The sequence below is a fragment of the Epinephelus moara genome, chromosome 16 (assembly GCF_006386435.1).
Source record: "Epinephelus moara isolate mb chromosome 16, YSFRI_EMoa_1.0, whole genome shotgun sequence".
NCBI lineage: Eukaryota > Metazoa > Chordata > Actinopteri > Perciformes > Serranidae > Epinephelus > Epinephelus moara.
In genome coordinates, this window is record NC_065521.1 from 31,714,750 (window position 1) to 31,732,605 (window position 17,856).

The 17,856-nt window shown below is 40.2% G+C and overlaps 1 protein-coding gene across 4 annotated transcripts; it reads left to right on the forward strand.

Moving 5' to 3' along the window:
- Positions 1-4,412: 4,412 nt before the first annotated feature.
- Positions 4,413-17,047, forward strand: nr2c2 (nuclear receptor subfamily 2, group C, member 2). Of its 4 annotated transcripts, none has more exons than XM_050065572.1 (15): positions 4,420-4,849; positions 7,266-7,350; positions 7,669-7,764; positions 8,011-8,211; positions 8,382-8,487; positions 9,910-10,089; positions 10,269-10,425; positions 10,540-10,630; positions 11,444-11,589; positions 11,778-11,985; positions 12,175-12,296; positions 12,417-12,556; positions 12,758-12,895; positions 13,012-13,117; positions 14,618-17,047. In XM_050065572.1, exons 2-15 carry the CDS (start codon positions 7,291-7,293, stop codon positions 14,790-14,792), a joined length of 1,926 nt encoding a protein of 641 aa, XP_049921529.1. In that variant the 5' UTR covers positions 4,420-4,849; positions 7,266-7,290; the 3' UTR covers positions 14,793-17,047. The 4 variants fall into 4 exon arrangements, 2 of the variants coding, with proteins under 2 accessions (XP_049921529.1, XP_049921530.1); XM_050065573.1 differs by having other exon boundaries at positions 4,423-4,849; positions 11,808-11,985; XR_007571290.1 differs by lacking the exon at positions 14,618-17,047 and having other exon boundaries at positions 4,413-4,849; positions 12,417-12,588.
- Positions 17,048-17,856: the final 809 nt, after the last annotated feature.

Genomic DNA, 17,856 nt, shown 5'->3' on the forward strand with positions numbered 1-17,856 from the left:
GAATAGTTGTGGATTTTTGTATCATATGTTGTATTTGTTGCATTTTAAATGTGTTTTGATTGGCTGCTACCTTGGCCAGGGCTTGGCACTTCCTGGTTAAATCTCTCCATCTCCATCAGGGGAAGGATAGGTATCCATACAGGTATCCCTCCATCTGTTAGTCATGGATATTCAAAGATGGATTGATACATGTACACAGAGTGGGTAACCTAGATCCACATGTCAAAATATGAGTATTATTGACAAGGCTGAAATATTGTGTGTCAATAAGATACCTGACAAATTAAAAATACAAAGTATATCTCATTTAATTGAGGGCATTACACCGCATTATAACTAACCCTGCTGTGTGGACATTTCATCAAGCCTAGCTAACACCTGCTGGGAGTTGGTTACATAGTTCAAAACAATGCTATGTTTTTGGCAACAAGACAGTTGTTAAGATGATATATGGTTGGAGTCAGTGACTTACACAGACAGATCAGAAATCAGAAAACAATATGACAAAGATGTTCACTTAAATCATCTGAAAACACTCGTTGTTACTGAACACAGCTGAAACACATCCAATCCCTGTGGAATTTCGCAGGTCACTGTTTGGCAGTATGGTGGGCAACTGGCCGGAAGCACAAAAGGATCGACCCTGTTTAACCACTCAGAAAGTCTGTGTTACAGTTCACCCTGCGTTAGGTTGTGCCCCACTCTTCCATAACTGAATTTCAGGAATTCTAAATGCTGTTGTCGTAGCCTATTAAGGCTGGTTGAAAATTGTGTCAGTAGTCTAAAATCATACAGAAGTAATCCCTCTAAATCATCACTTATGACCCACTAGACGTTTGTGGTGGTGTATTTTTCTGACGAGACTCTGCCCTCAGCTTGTATTTTCTTATGTTCTTCTTATTTTGCCATGATCGGGATATTAATGGTCACATACCGCCACTGCGCCCAGGGGAGGTCGGGGCTTTACGAAAAGGTATAGCAACCATGTGCAGAAGCGTAATGCTGCATTCAGAAGGAATCAGGGAGATGGTAGGAGACTAATCAAATATAGATTTAGTGGACAAGCTCTATTTTGATGCTTCTTTATGCACCTATTTACATTCAAAGTGCAACAACAACAACAAAAAAGTGAATCAATTCATTTTCATTGGGAATTGGGAAATGATCGGCGGGCCTCCTGGCGCCACAGCCCCCAGGCCACATTGAGTATCACTGGCACAGACAGTTAACATTTTGAGTTCCACAGCAGTCCTGCTTTATGTGTTATGTATCTGTGTAAACATGAGTTCGGCAGTTCATTGTTCTCCAAATAGGCTGGCTGTCCTTTTTCTTCAAAAGACAAATTTACAGCTTTAATTTGAAGGAGTGCATTGACTGTGAGGACCGGGAGTAAACCAACTCAAATTTAAAACCACCACACAGAGACTTCAAATTATGTGCACAAAGGAGGCCATTTTATCAGTGTGGCCATGACCCAGCCACCCCTGGGTAATCACAGTATGCCCGCCACAATAAACTAGACTACACCACTGTGTTTATCTAATCCCATACATGACTGTCCCATGGGTACATCTCTGCAGGACATCAGATCTCTATTGGCTTTTACTGTATCAACAAATGTTAACCTAATGCAGAAATAAATGCTTTAATGTTTGCATGTGCTGCAGGCCTACATTAATATCTGCACTGTTTGGCCATTGTAAGGATATATTAAAATAAATCTGTTTATACTTTCATTATATTTAGACTATATTTGGAGAAAATGTAATTAGGTCAGTGACAGGCTGCTTAATATTTACATATGGCCTCAGAATCCCGATGGGCGAGGTATCTGGGCCTATTGACTGAAGGGATGGAGATCCAAACACAGATAGGCCTACGTGGACAATGAACTGTGCCAATTATGCAGTCGCAGCTTGTAAACGAAATTAAACCACGTGGAAAGAAGGAACACTTCCTATTTGTGTTTTACAACCGAGAAAACGTCTGAATGTTCATATTTTTATTTTGGCACGGTTATTTGAGCAGGTTTGAATCTCTGCCGTGCGTGTATTGTTCTCCTTCATGTCCACTCCGAGCATACCTGCTGGTGCAGGGCGACACCTAGTGGTCATTTTACTGAGGTCAGACCACGGTCATGTAAATACAGCAAAACTGAGTCCTCATGTAAATACAATGAAATTGCTTAAGTGAGTAAGAAATGGTTCTTTGTTGCAGAGATCTAACCAACAGATGTAAAAAAAAAAACCCAAAAAAAAAACAGGTATTTGTTTATTCAGTATATTATTTGGGGTAGTTGTTCACTCCATGACAACAGTGACACAAATACCTTTATTTGTTGTAATTCAAGAGCTGTGCTCCAAATCTTGAGACCAATAAGCTGTTTTTCTTCATATAAGTAAAGTTGGTGACCTCAGGTAGAATATAAACTAAAGATATAAAGATTGTTGTGACATGGTAACATTTACAGACCACCTCCGGAAAGAGTTAAAGACGTATAAAAAAGACTGTGCTCTGTAGTATGGCCTACTCTGTGTGTGTTTTAATACTGTAAAGAAAAGTTGCTTGAGAACTGCATTGCTTTAATTACATTGTACTAAATATTGGTGATTTTATATGTTGTTAATATGTCACAGTACTTTACAGAAGAAATAAACATCTGATTTTTGTTCCTTTTTAAATATTCTAGTGATTGGCAATGTGCTGAAAAATATCATATTTGTCCCAGTGATGGTGTTCCCTACTAGCAGCAGCTACCTTGGTAGATGTTCATGTAGCAGTCATTGGAAAATTATCAATATATTTCAGTTTTATCAGGTTCTTCAGACACTGTTGGTGTTTTGTCCTGGTAATAATGTTACATTAACTTATAGAAATACACAACATAAAATGAATGTACAGAAAAAGTGGTCTGTCATTCCTCAAAATTCAAAAGAGCCTAAAAAGTCAAACTTAAGAACATGACAACATCTATTTAAATTTCCAGGGTTCTTTAAAGTCATTTGAAAAATTGAATAAATTACTTGGAATTTGATTATTTTGCTTTGTGAAAATATATAGTAGAGTTTTATAACAGTCCCAAGTGATTGTGGACTCAAAATCAGTCCAAAATCAACAACAAAGATACTTATTTTTAAATGTTTAGAGTGATATTTTCACTTGATAAATTCAAAGTATCAGGGGTGTAGGTTTTGTTTCAACATCAGGGGGGCACACATATGAAACAGGGGGTTTGGGGCCCTTTGCCAGAAAGTTCTGAGAATCAAACACTTAATTTTCTGCGTTCTTGTGATTTCAAATTACTGGTGTTAATTTCTTTAATTTTGTGAAAATAAAAGTCCTCTGCTACTTTCATATTTTTACTGGGGTGGGGACAAATGCACGTCCCCTGCGTTCCCCTCTAAATCCACACCTATGCGAAGTATATGTGTCACTTCCTTGACTTAATATGGCGTTTGTCATTAAATTTTCAAGCTATATGTCATTGTATTTTATTGTAGAGAGCAGACCAGTGATACTTTACTTTCACTGGTGTATTGATTTATACTATTATATCTTATCATCTTTTATTGGTCTTATTTTATACTATTTTTACGTCTTTTATTTATTTTAATTCATATTATCCTTTTTTTTCACCAGTCTTGTGTTCTACATTTTCTTTCATTCTACAGTTTTTATTCATCATTAATGCTTTTATTTATTAATTTACATTTTTAATTGTGGTTTTATTGCTTTTTACTTCTTGTTGCCACTTTTATGGAAGTTTCTCTTTGTTTTTTTCTGTGTCTAAGTGCTTTTATATTATTTTACTCAGCATTATTGTAAATGAGGTCTCTATGTCAGTGTATTTCCGAGTGACAATAAAGGTGGAATTAATTAATATTATTTTAAATAATTTTAACATTTTTTATCAGTTGTGAGTCACGTCTTTGTATCTGTTATTGGTTTATTCTTCATATTAATGATAATAATAATAATAATAATAATTTTATTTATATAGCACAGTTCATACAGCAAGTGCAATTCAAAGTGCTTTACATTAAAAAATGAGAGAATACACAAAAGACAGGATAAGATAAAGTAAATAAGATACACTCACAGACATTAAAATACAAATTAAGTTTGATACCAATTAAGTAAATTAAAGCTACAAAAATGCAAGGCTAAAAAGATAGGTTTTAAGATTTTGTTTGCAGCTTTATATTTCCTGAGGTTTTATTCCCACCTGTTTTCTGAGGGGTTTCTGTTTTATATTTCATATTTAATTTCCAGATCTTACTATTCTGTGCTTTATTTTCTATTTTTACTCATTTATCATCATTACTCATCTTACCTTTTACTGTTACCATGCTATATTATTTTACTTAACTTATTTTACTGTACAGCACTTTGGTCAACTCTGCTTGTTTTTAAACATGCTTTATAAATTAATTTGGTTAAATTTATGGCCAGTTGCTGGCTTTATTTTCTTCCTCTGCCTCTGTGCAGCACATTGTGTTCCCAGCTGGACTGAAATGTGCTGTATAAATAAAGTTGTGCCTCCTTGCTTGCTCGTTAGTACACCTTTTCTTTTATTGTGCTAATTTTATATCAGGTAACTTGACAACAAAGTCCCTGGACAGTCAGACATGATGACGTCAGTGCTGTCTGGCTCGCGCCGAGGATGGGTGGGGGGGTGTTGGAGGCGCGCGGGGACGCGAGAGAGGAAGGAGAAAAAAAAAAACCTCAACCATCATCAACGCGCTGGCGGTGCGGGGTCACGAACTATGACCTTTAACAGAAGAAAACCAAAACATTTATTTTATAAAATAGCAGAGAGCCCGAAATCTGTGAGCACCGTTTCCCGGAGGTAAGTCTCGGTCCCGGGTTGAAAACCGTAGAAAGCTCTGTGTGATACTGGATGATAAAAGAGCGCAGCTAATCAGCCAGCTAGCTTGTTAGCTAGCCGATGCGGAGCTCCCTTCCTGCCCGACACTGGCAGCTCGGGATCCGGGCAGGAACCGTGAAACGCTGGGGCGGAGTCTGGCTACGCCGATGTGCTTAACATACACTTAAACTAATTATTAATATGTGACAGTGCTGTCGACTTAACCTGAACCAGTCCCTGCATGCTAGACTGACAAATCCAGGGGGAGAGACGGGTGCAGTGGGCTGTTGCTGCAGCCGTTGTTGCGTTTGCTTGTAACAAGCTAGCTCAGACAGCTAACATAGGAGAGCTATAACTGCTGCAGATGAACTCGACCCTTTTACCTTTGCCATCTCGGGGACATAAGAGTGTCGAAATGACAACTTTATTCAACAAAGCTGCATTTTGTGCCTTTACTACCAGCACACCTACAGTCGACTGCTCTGCTGTTAAGAAAATTAAATTGCTGTAATATATTTATCATAAGGATTCGTCTCCTGTGTTGTTGGCTGGCTGCCAGATTGTCCATTTTGTTCTGTGTTGTGATGCGTTTAGGGACGGGGGTATTGATGGGCACTCTGGTGGACCAATCGGTAAAGACAAAGGCAGCATGCTCCTCCCTTTGGTCAGTGAGCTACTGCAGGCACATCAATCAGTTTCATGTAACGTTATGCAGTCAAATTGTTTCTTTATTAAAACCCCCAAATCAGCAAAGATAGAGTGAAAACTTTTAGGCACAAGGAGGTGTAGATGCTCAACTGCATTGTGGTCACTCACAGTTGTTTTTATAGCTTTAAAATGCCAACTAAGTGTGTGAAAGATGTCCATAACTCTGTTTTGACTATGTACCACTAGGTGTGTTACATTTAAACTGTACTGGACAGGGATCTCCTTAGACAGAGGGAGCACTTTATTACAGTGTTTCTCCACTGATTTGATGCACTGTAAATATATTTTATGCGCCTTTCTGTCAGCTCATTCCATGTAAGTGAATATGCAGAAGTACAAAATGTCAGACACTATAGACACAAAAGATTTCTCACCTTAAAAGTGTAAGCAAGGGACAAAGGGATGTTGATATAATACGTAGTTGTTCTCCTTTGTTACAGTGCCGCGTTGGACAATGTGTTGCTCCATCAGACTGTATAGTAATCTGGTTATCACCGGTCTCTCAAATCTCATGTCTAGGTCACACTCAGAGGTCATAGACTCGGCTTGTGGTGACATCACTGCAGTCATGCCGAGGCTGGATTTGTCTGGCATAATATTTGCCCGCAGGAAGAATATTAAAGTAGGTGAGATGTGGAAGAAAATCTATCACCTGATGCTAATAACAGACAAGATATGGAGCAGTAAACAGATATTTTGTTACTTTTATTTTGTGTTTTGTTTATCATCATTAAATAATTTCATGTCCAATGTTATTTTTTGATGTTTTATGTGGGGTTGCAACAGTATACCGGTTTCAAGATATAGGCTACTGTGATATTAAAATGTACGGTTGTGGTAACATGTACATTTGCTTATCTACAGTATTTTTCCACATACTTCCATTAAAAATGGTTTCAGGTTTCAAATATAGTAATAAAACATTCCCTTCTGTTTTAATTCCCTTAAGGGTCATTCTGTCAGGTAATAGCAATAATAATAATTTTGTAGTACTGTGATACTGTGAAACCGTGATTTTTCTGAGACGGTAATTGTACTGTTAAACTCTCACAGTTCTATGTTGAAAAAGGATTTGTCATTTTTTTAAGAGGGTCCCTGTTTCGAACCCAGGGTGGGGAACCCTTCTGTGTGGAGTTTGCATGTTCTCCCCGTGTCAGCATGAGTTTTCTCCAGGTGCTCCAGCTTCCTCCCACACTCCAAAGACATGCAGGTTAATTGGTGACTCTAAATTGCCCGTAGGTGTGAATGTTAGTGTGAATGGTTGTCTGTCTCAATGTGTCAGCCCTGTGATAGTCTGGCAACCTGTCCAGGGTGTATCCTGCCTCTTGCCAAATGTCAGCTGGGATAGGCTCCAGCCCCCCAAAACCCTGAACAGGATAAGCGGTTACGTACAATGAATGAATGAACATCTTGTGTATAACAGTGCATCAAAACAATGGAGATAACCTTTAATCCTGAATGAGAAATGACTGCGCTACATCATCCAAGTCACATAAGTCAGACAGAACTTCCCTTCTAAATCAACAAGATATTCATCTCAGATACAGCTTTATATTTCAATCAATGTCATCATGCATCCTCTATGATCCACCAGCACCGACATACTTATAAAACTGTCCCAGCGTTGGCCTGCTCTTCTGTCACAGTTTGCACCTTTCTGGTTGATTGTCTGTGGCATCTCTCCAAACAGACCTCACTAATGACCTTACATCATCATGACGACCAACCCAAATCTGCTCTCTCAGCAGAAAGTGGACTCTGAGCACGAGGCAGAGGTGAGCGTGCAGAGGGAGACTTTCATAATGCAATGTTTGCTGGCAGTCTGAGTTGCTCCTATAATCCATATGAAGGTTAATTTAAGTTGAAAATGCTGTGATGCTGCTCTCTTTGTCTGTGAGGTTAGTGGATGCTGCCTTTATTTGTTGCCATAGAGACATACCTCATGTAGATGGAGGTTCTCTGGACAGTTCAGACTTGTACTCATGTAAAAGTGTTGTATAATAGAATGATTATGTGTTACACACACTCAGGTAAAATATGCATGTGTTGCAGACTGTGTGTTTAAGCTTGTGGAAATGTGTTTCAAATTGTAGGTGCCAACCTCTCCTTCAGACTCAGCGATGGGTGAGTCTCCACAGCGCTTTCAGGTCATCTCCACTGAGCCTGGCACAACACCACAGCGAATACAGGTAACTGTTGTATTCTCAACATTAGTTAGCTTCAGAGAATGTGACACTACATGTTGATGTTGTCCCCTGTTGAGGCGCATAAGCAGCAGTGACAAACAAGGTGATGTTCCAACATGTGACTTAGTTCTCCCACCTTCAATGTCACTCTCTTCTCTTTTTTTTTCCCCGACTTCAATCCATTGGTGTGCGTTCACCGCCACCTCCCTCTCTTCCTCCATCTCCCTCATCCATCTCTAACGCGCTCAGATTGTAACTGACCAGCAGACAGGTCAGAAGATCCAGATAGTGACAGCGATGAAGCCGTCCAGTGCTCCCAAACAGCAGTTCATCCTGACTACGGCTGACAGCTCAGGGGCAGGCAAGGTTATCTTGGCCTCACCAGACAGCCACAACACTAAGCAGCTCATCTTCACTGCTGCAGACAGCCTGATGCCAGGAAGGATACAGGTACAGTTCCCCCATAATATCACCCCGTGGTACAAAGTGTGATTATACTATTGGGAACATCTTGATCTTGATGTCTGTTATAATTTTCGGACAGTGTTATAACCACGGTTTTGACATTGCGTTAAGGTGAAACACAAGATTAATGGCCTGTGTTTGACTTTGCCTTTCAGATCGTCACAGATCCAGTGTCAATGGAACGGTTGTTGGGGCAGTCAGGGGACTTAAGTCGACCGCAGCCGGTGGAGTACTGCGTGGTGTGTGGGGACAAGGCATCAGGTACTAAAGCTTAGAGTTGAAGTTACTGGTGATGTGAGGATATGTATGTGTTTTAATCATAGAAATAGAATGACAGCAGGATGGACATACCCACTGAAATCAACATAGGAGGATGGTCAGAGCAGCAGCCATTCTTATGTACACTGTTGCCACTGCAGCAGTTGTAGCAGGCCAACTTTCACATTAACATCATACAAAGAAACCGACTTATGGCAAGTCACGAACTCACTGTAGTAAGGATTTGCAGTATTCTGCTCAGCAGTTGGTAAACAAGATAAGGGAAATTTCAGTTGGTCTTGACTAGGGCCGCCCCCTAATATGCGATCAAATGTTAGTTGACCAGAAAGGTCATTAGTCAGCAAGATTTAATTGGTCGCTTAGTCACAGAAAAACAAAAACAAATGTAAAACTCTATTAGGAGCTGCGCCTTGTCAAAATAAATCAAAACCTATATGACTGGACCATGTGGGAATTTAATCTGAAAGGACAGACACAGGAAGTGGCCACACTCAGCAGTCAGACAGGAGTCATGTTACAAACCAGTCACAGCCGACAGATATCTTTCCCTTCTTCTGTAAATATTCAGTCTGATAAATATGGAGAAGTTGATCATGTTAGTGCAGGGCTACCCAGAGCTTTACATCTGTCCCACAGACGAAAGGCCTACACACTTAAGCTTTACATCTGTCCCACAGACGAAAGGCCTACACACTTATAAACAGTGCCTCAAAGAAGATCAGCTCTGCTCTCAGGATTTCAGGTAAACAGGCTATACGGTGCTTGTTAAAGTTGCTTAGCTACATCAGGCGCACCCTGCCGTCGTGCTCTCGAAAGCTGGTACAGAAAAGGCATTAGAGTAGCATCCAGTGCCCGACCTTGTATTGTCCAGGCGGTTAAAGACGCAACACGTGTACAGCCCCTAATTTCCAGGGCTGGTACCTGCGGTTATTCCACAGGCTAGTTAATAACACGTCGGGCAGGAAATCCAAAGTGTGGGGTCATTTTGAGAAGGTGAAGGACGAACCCAAGGTGATATGTAAACTCATCTTCATTGGTCGACTACAAACATGACGTATCATCTGAAACATAGAAGTAGCTACATGCCCATTAGCCACTTAGCACAATCATTACTGCTTTGCCGACAGCGTCATTAACAGGCGGCTTGCTCAGTGTGTGACATGCACTTGTAGATAAAATATAGGCCTATATTAATGAAGGTTCATTAGTACGGTTTTGTATTTGACCATATATATATATATGACCACAGCAAACAATTCAATGTCCATTCTACTCTCATTCTGTTTCTGTGGTTTTAACCCGTGTGTCCTGATGCCAAATCTGGCTGTATGTTTTGCTGCACATCGAAGGGGCACCCACGCATGCAGTGACTCACACACTCTTACTTGTTTTCTCTGTGTTCAGGGCGCCACTATGGAGCGGTCAGCTGTGAGGGATGTAAAGGCTTCTTCAAGCGGAGTGTGAGGAAGAACCTGACCTACAGCTGTCGCAGTAAACAGGACTGCGTCATCAACAAACACCACCGCAATCGCTGCCAGTTCTGTCGGCTGAGGAAATGCCTTAACATGGGGATGAAGACTGACTGTGAGTGAATCCAGGAGACGACACGAAAACATGTAGACAAATACACTCAGAAACAAGTCAGGTATTATCAGGATAGTCTTGAAAAGTAAGAAAAAACATTTACTTCCCTCAAAAAAGGCCACCTTAAATTAAACACTATTTCTTAACTTTCATAAGATTTTCTTCTTGTCCATCCTCAGCTGTCCAGAGTGAGAGGAAGCCCATTGATGTAGTGCCCAGAGAGAAGCATGCCAACTGTGCTGCTTCCACACAAAAGATCTACATTCGCAAGGACCTTAACAGTCCGCTCATCGCCACGCCAACCTTTATCTCCGATACAGAGACCGATGGCTCCAGGTCAGTGGGAATCACACCTGCAGACAAACCTCAGGCTCTGTTGTTTTATCTCTCAGCTGTTGATGTTGGTGTCATATGAACTGGTTTTTAGACGATGCTCTGTGTCATGTGCAGATCCAGCCTGCTGGACCAGGGCATGCTGGTTAACATCCAGCAGCCGGTCATCCAGAGCGATGGAACTTTGCTGCTGGCCACTGACTCAAAGGTACAGCTGCTACTGCAGTCACCGTAAATATAACATCTGCCTGTCTGTTCTGGCACTGTGCTTCTCCTTCTGCTCCTTGTAATAGGAGTGTGACGTCAGGCAGAGATGTTTGAGGGTTTTGTTGCTCTTGAAATATGAGGCTCTTTTTTTTTGTAAGTGGTTCGTATTATGGTGTCAACAAGATGAAGACGTTTGAGCTTGAAAATCTGTAAAGCTGTCTTTATTCATCTTGTATAACTGTCACTACACGTTAGCCTGTCTGCATGGCCAGAAAACTTTTATGCTCACACTATATGGTTTAATTGACAGGCCATGGCGTTGCTGCTCACACTGGCGTTTAATTTTATCAGAGCAGGCTGAGTTGAGACTGCAGATGCTCCAGTAATATTAAAACAAGCACACTACAGTTTATTATGGATCTTTAGACAGCCACCGTGATGGAAACTGCACAGTGGTACAACTCTAACTGCAAGATAGCCTCTCAGAAATCCATCAGATGGTCCGAGAGGCAGCTAGTTTATCAGTCAGGCGATTAATTCAATTAATTAGGTGTCGTGACCCCCACAAAATGCACAAAGGTCAGAAATTTGTACTCGATTGTAAAATTACTCAAGTGCAACCAATTAAAGGCTAAAATCAGGCTTAATCTGTACAGTGTTTTTAGAACAACAATTTTTTCAATCTCTATTTATCCCTTTATTATGTTTTAAGACACTTTTTGTGCGGCACTCCAGTTTAGGAAAACCTGTTTTGTGTCTAGTTCATCTGACCTATTTCCTCGAAAATAATCTGCACTGTTTCATTCGCCTTCAGATGGAGTCTGGGCAGGGGGACTTGGGGACACTAGCCAATGTGGTGACTTCACTGGCCAACCTGAGTGACTCACTGAGAGAGAATCTAAACAATGGTGATACCTCAGACAGCCAACAAGAGGAGCAGTCTGCCAGCGAGATAACACGGTCAGTCAGCAGTGCACACAGAGAGGAGGGGAGTTTGTTTATGAGAGGTATCTGCAATGTCTGATCTTTTCTTGGTCAGTCTTTGCACCATGTGTCAAGTTATTCGCCTCTTTGGAAGCAGATTACTTAAGACGGAGCATGTTTGTCTCAGCGGAGTCAAAAACTTGCTATTGTCTATTCTGTCAAAGTTCAGTTAAAGGTGTGTGTGTTGTGCACAGTGCCTTTGACACCCTGGCCAAGGTTTTCCACCCACCTGAAGTAGGGGTCGGACAGAGTCTGGCAGAAAAGCCGCAGTGTGTGAGTGGAACAACCATCCAGCTGATTGGTCGAGACCAGGAGACACCTATCATTGAGGTGGAGGGACCACTGCTCACAGACAGCCATGTCGGCTTTAAGGTGGGTGGAGTCAGCTGATAACGACCTATGGCTCAAAAAAGAGACACTCTTGGTTCACATTAGTAATAATTTACAGATATAAATCTACAGTTTCTTTTACTTTGCCATTCATCTGTAGGTAGTCATTTTCCAATTTATTAAAATGATTTTCTTCCCTGTGTCCTCCTTTGTCTTTTCCTCTTCGTCTAGCTGACCATGCCCAGCCCCATGCCCGAGTATCTGAACGTACACTACATCTGTGAGTCAGCATCCAGACTTCTCTTTCTCTCCATGCACTGGGCACGCTCCATCCCTGCCTTCTCAGCTCTTGGGTAAGAACGCATTTGACATAAGAAGACCAATACAGTCACACCCCTTCCGAGGAATGTGGTGCATTATTGTTTTATCTCCACGCTCACACAGATCTATTTCTCTGTGTCTGTCTCTCTCAGTCAGGAGGCAAACACCAGTTTGGTGCGCGCCTGCTGGAACGAGTTGTTCACTCTGGGTCTCGCTCAGTGCGCTCATGTGATGAACTTGTCGACCATCCTCGCTGCTATAATCAACCACCTTCAAAGCAGCATCCAGGATGGTATGGACCACAGACCTCGTCGTCATTTCTCAGTAGGACACACACTCATATAAACAGGAGTCAAGAAATGTGGTGAATTGCAACTTGTAACGGTTTTGTGTTGTCTCTCAAAGGGAATGTCCTGGTCAGATGAAGCTTTAAGTGAATCAATAATCTTAAAAAAATTAATGGTAATACATCAAACATTTCCTTCTCTCTCAGACAAGCTTTCGGGGGAGAGGGTGAAGCAGGTGATGGAGCACATTTGGAAGTTCCAGGAGTTCTGTAACAGCATGACGAGACTGGAGACCGACAGCTACGAATATGCCTACCTGAAAGCTATAGTGCTGTTCAGTCCAGGTGAGTGTCTGCTATTGTTAACTGAGTTAATAATAGCCATCAGAGCTTTTATCGTTCAAATAAGAAGAATTCCAACTGGTCAAATGACCTAAACTGTTTAATGTTTGAACCGTCAGATCACCCAGGTGTGGACAGCAGTGGGCAGATTGAGAAGTTCCAGGAGAAAGCGCTGATGGAGCTGCAGGACTACGTGCAGAAAACCTACCCAGATGACGCCTACAGGTATACTCATACATCTTCCACTGTCATGTCTGGTTTAATGAGTAAAAGTCATTATTGTATTTGAACAACATGTCATTTCCTTTACAGAACAGGTTAACCTTTGATATTCAGGAGATTAGGAGGACTGAGCAGTAATAACGTGTACTTTGGATTGTGTACTACAAGGTCATTTTAATGGCGTCTTGTAAAAAAATTCAAAATCATGCCTCCAGCCTAAAGAGGCTTTCACATCAGAGACATGGGCCGGATCCAAGAATGCTTGATCCCAAAGTCCATTTCATTTAGTTATTGTGAACACTGTGTACCATGTCGAAAATATAAACCATAGTAGTCATCATGCCAAGGTCGACCGCATTGTACCGGCTTGCGATTTGCGTGTTTTTCTACACAACAACATAGAAAATGTCACATAGACAATGACGCAAGTGTACTCCCCTCAGGTACGGAACAACCCTGCTAATGTGAGAGCTGAGCAGTGGGGCAGAATAGATCAATCATACTCAGCCACGGATAGACCTAATACAAAAACGCCCTAAACAACCAGCCCAGCCTCCCCACCACAGTGATAGGAGTAAGCTATAGTCAATTACAGATTGAGACAGGAGAATTCCAGCAGACTGTCCTATTACTTGCAGTAAACTTATTTTAATGTGGAAAAGAGGTTTACCGTGAAGCGGTTAAATCTTCACAATAATACTTAATTTCATTAATTAAGTACTGCCAACTGGGCAACCTGAAAAGTATCTTTTATTCTTTGATAGCTTAAGGTGCAGAGCAGTGATTCCCAATTGGAGAGGTGTCTTCTTGCAAAACCAGTGCGGTTCGGCAGTACTTTGATCTAGAAAATTAAAACAAGGTAGCATGAAGACTGTGTCAGAAAATAAACTGGCATATAATCACTCGACTGCAGTAATGTGCAAGCACATTCAACTCAAGCATTTGGATCTTAACCTGCATGGAACGACGGCTGCTGCTGCTAGCGGTGCTAGCCACACATAGCCCAATATGACATCATTCACCCGGAGACGCTGTGATCCTGCCCTGTCTGAGACGATAACGCAGCTCATCACGATAATGACTTCGCAAGATATGCTTCTACTTAACTTTGTTGAAGGTAAAAGCTTCAGGAAGTCAACGGAATATGTTGCGCCTGAATACACCGTGCCGAGACCTTATTTTAGACTAGTCAACTAGTCTTAATTAAAACTTTCACTTAGTCGACAGGGAAATTAGTCACCAGGAACATCCCTAGTCAGGACCAACTGAAGACCAAGACAAGACTGGTGCGAGCCCCACACTGCATTACACACTTATGGTCAAATGTGGAACATCCAAACCATAGAATGAATGGTCTCAAGTACAACAAATAAATATAAATAATTTAATTTAGGCATCAGTCTGGCTGATAAATTTGGCTCCTTAAGACTTCGACACTGTGAACGCACAGTATGGATCATCTTTAGATATGAAGATAACCTTGTTTTGTGTTTGTCTCCCCAGGTTGACTCGTATCCTGACTCGTCTCCCCGCCCTGCGCCTCATGAACTCCGGCATCACCGAGGAGCTCTTCTTCACCGGCTTGATAGGTAACGTCTCTATTGACAGCATCATTCCCTACATCCTCAAGATGGAGACGGCTGAGTATAACAGCCAGGACTCTGACCCTACAGAGTGACAGCCCCCCGTATCACTCCAGCACCCAGAACTGTTGAATTAAAGATTACAGAGTCTCCACATCAGGTACTCTTCTTTGTCTCTCATGGGGTTTACAGTTAAAACCCAGTCCACAATCCTGCAGTGGCCCCTTGGTTTTTTGAACAATGCATGGTGCGAAGTCATTCAGGAATACTCGGTGGATTAAGATAATCTGGGATTGGGAAACCAGGATGACACTTGGAATGTTTCTGGGGCTGACGCAGTGTGGTGATGCTGAATTTCTGGTTTTAAACTCAGAACAGAATAGAAAAGGAATTCTCCGCAGCTGCGACTGTGCTCGTCTCCTTTAATGTCTTTATGGCACTTCAAGCTAATTGCATATGAACTTTACCTTCTGACCGAAGCCTTTCAGATTGTTTTAGTCTTATGGAAGCCTTACCATGCTGTCATGTTGATCACTTACATAATTTAACGTAAGCTTGCAGGTAACAGATGAGCTGTGTCAGCAGGTTCAAACTGAAGTCTTTTAACCTATTTACAAGTCTGAGGACTAAAGTGGATCTGAGTACTTACTTTAAAAGTGTGCTCCGAAGCTATAAAGCATTTGTTTATGTTGGTATTTGGGAACATTGTGCAGTACTGTTCTGTAAGCTCACTGTGCTGCTAAAATTGAGAATTCAGACTTTTGTGAATGTCATAAAACAGTGAATAGAAACATGCTTTTTAATCGTTTTCTCTCTTTTCATTTCCTAAAAGGTGCGAGACATTAATGTACAGCTCTTTACTTTCAATACATTTTAAATAGTACTTTAAGGGAGAACTCAGATCAGGTACAGAAACTAACTCAAACCTCAATTAAATAATCCATAATCTATATTCATACGGACTGACTTTCATAACATTTATGTACCACATAGTGCATTACAACACGACCGTCTGATTTTGTTCAGTTTCACTTTTAACTCACATTCACAAAGTCACGTCAGCCAAGTTAGTTTAACTGACCATGTGTCTTTTTTAATACTGCATGACGTCTCAGAGGTTTTATCTTTGGGAGTGTTTGTATGTTTCGGTACACTCATATCTGCATTAACATGAATATGTTGCTAATATAACCCGTGCAATCACCTCATCACTTTTCCCTTTACGACAATCAATTATATGTTACTTCCTCCTGTTCCATCAGCGAGTGTCATGGCAGTTCTTCTCAATCTGCATTTTGTACGTGTATTTATTAATGGCAGTTATTTCTTTTAAGAAGTTAGACTATCTTAAAGATTTTGTGTTCAGAAATATTACTTATGTGTAGCTATGCTACTGTTTTTGTACTTGTGTTTGCATTTGTACTCTGCTAAGTGCACATCAATCAGCTTTTGTGGCGTTCCACTGTGTTCATGCTGACTAAAACTTTGTTTTTTATGTTTTCTAAAAACTTTTATTTGTTGTGAACAGATTTGCTTGTTGCATACTAAGTGTACTTAAAGTACTTTTGGGCAGGTTTCCCTGGTTTAAAAACAAACAGGATTATCTGGGAAGCCAGTGTGGAGTGTGTTGATGTCTCGAGGACTGTATGAAGACAATATGCATCGGCTCACACACTCTTATAATGGTTCAGAATACGCATCCACAGCAACATGAATGATAACGGGAATGTAAAGGAATCAACAAGGAGTATGTCTTGTGAAATAAATGTCAATTGTAATATTTGGGGTTTAAAACCTACACAGACTGTTTGTAAAGGCACTGTTGTGAAATGACCTTTGTACATGTAGTTTCATTAAAATGAGTGCATGTTGTTTTTAAGCCGAGTTTTATAATCTTGTGGCTGTCTGCCCTAATAAGGAGCATTGTTATAAATTTTATAGTGCATTGCAGTGCATGAAGAAGTTGCTTAAGTGCATTTTATTAAATGCTGTATGAAACATGTTAATTTAAATGTTGTGGCTTTAAAATATTTACCATGAGCAGCTCCTACATTAACAGATCTTAAGTCACTTTTTTTCAGCTTTGTGGATTGAGTATCTTACGGTTAAACATTTTATACTATATAAATGTACTTTGTTTTTCTGCTCATGTAAAATGTGTTTCTTCAAACATTGGGATTGAGAGAAAACATTCATGTTTTGCTCAAGTTTGTCACAACCCCACATTTCTACCTCACACCAATGGAGATATAAAACAAATGTATCAATGACTGAGCTCATGTATCAGCATTCCAGTCTCTGAGGCTGGCCTCTTTGAAGCCACACGCTATAAAAGAAATAAACAATTAATTATGAAATATGACATGACTGAGTTTGTGTGCTAATACCCGGATATCACAGCTGAACTGAAAGTATGACCAGTGGGTCATTCACTCTCAAATCAGATAGATGGTTTTTGTTTATATTTTAGATTTTGTTTTAACTTTATGTATATGCTATTATTGATGTGGAAAAATTTAATGAAACATTTCCGCTGAATTATGCTTAGTTTTTATTTATTCATGTATTCATCTTTCATAACCACCGATCCTGTTGGGGGTCATGGGGGCTGGAGCCTATTCGAGCTCACACCGAGCGAGAGAGGTGGAAAGGTAGAAATTTTGTCATTTTCGCACCCTAAATATTTTTGAAAAGAATTTTGTCATTTTCGCTAACTAAATTGTTTTTAAAAGAATTTTGTCTTTCTCACATCCTAAAAAGAAATTATTTTTTTGTTGTTGTCATTTTCGCACCCTAAAAGATTTTTTTTTAAAGAATTTTGTCATTTTTGCACCTTCATTTTCTTTTAAGAATTCTGGCAATTCCGCACCCCGATAAAAATAAATAAATAAAAAGAATTTTGTCATTTTCGCACCCTAAATTTTTTTTAAAAAACAATTTTGTCATTTTCACATCCTAAAAAAAATATTTTAAAGAGTTCTTTCATTTTCCCACACTAATTTTTTTTTTTTTTTTTAAAAGTGTCATTTTAGTACCCTAAAAAAAAATTCTTTTAAAGAATTTTGTCATTTTTGCACCCTAAAAGATTTTTTTTTAAGAATGTTGTCATTTTTGCACCTTAAATTCTTTTAAAGAATTCTGGCATTTTTGCATATTAAA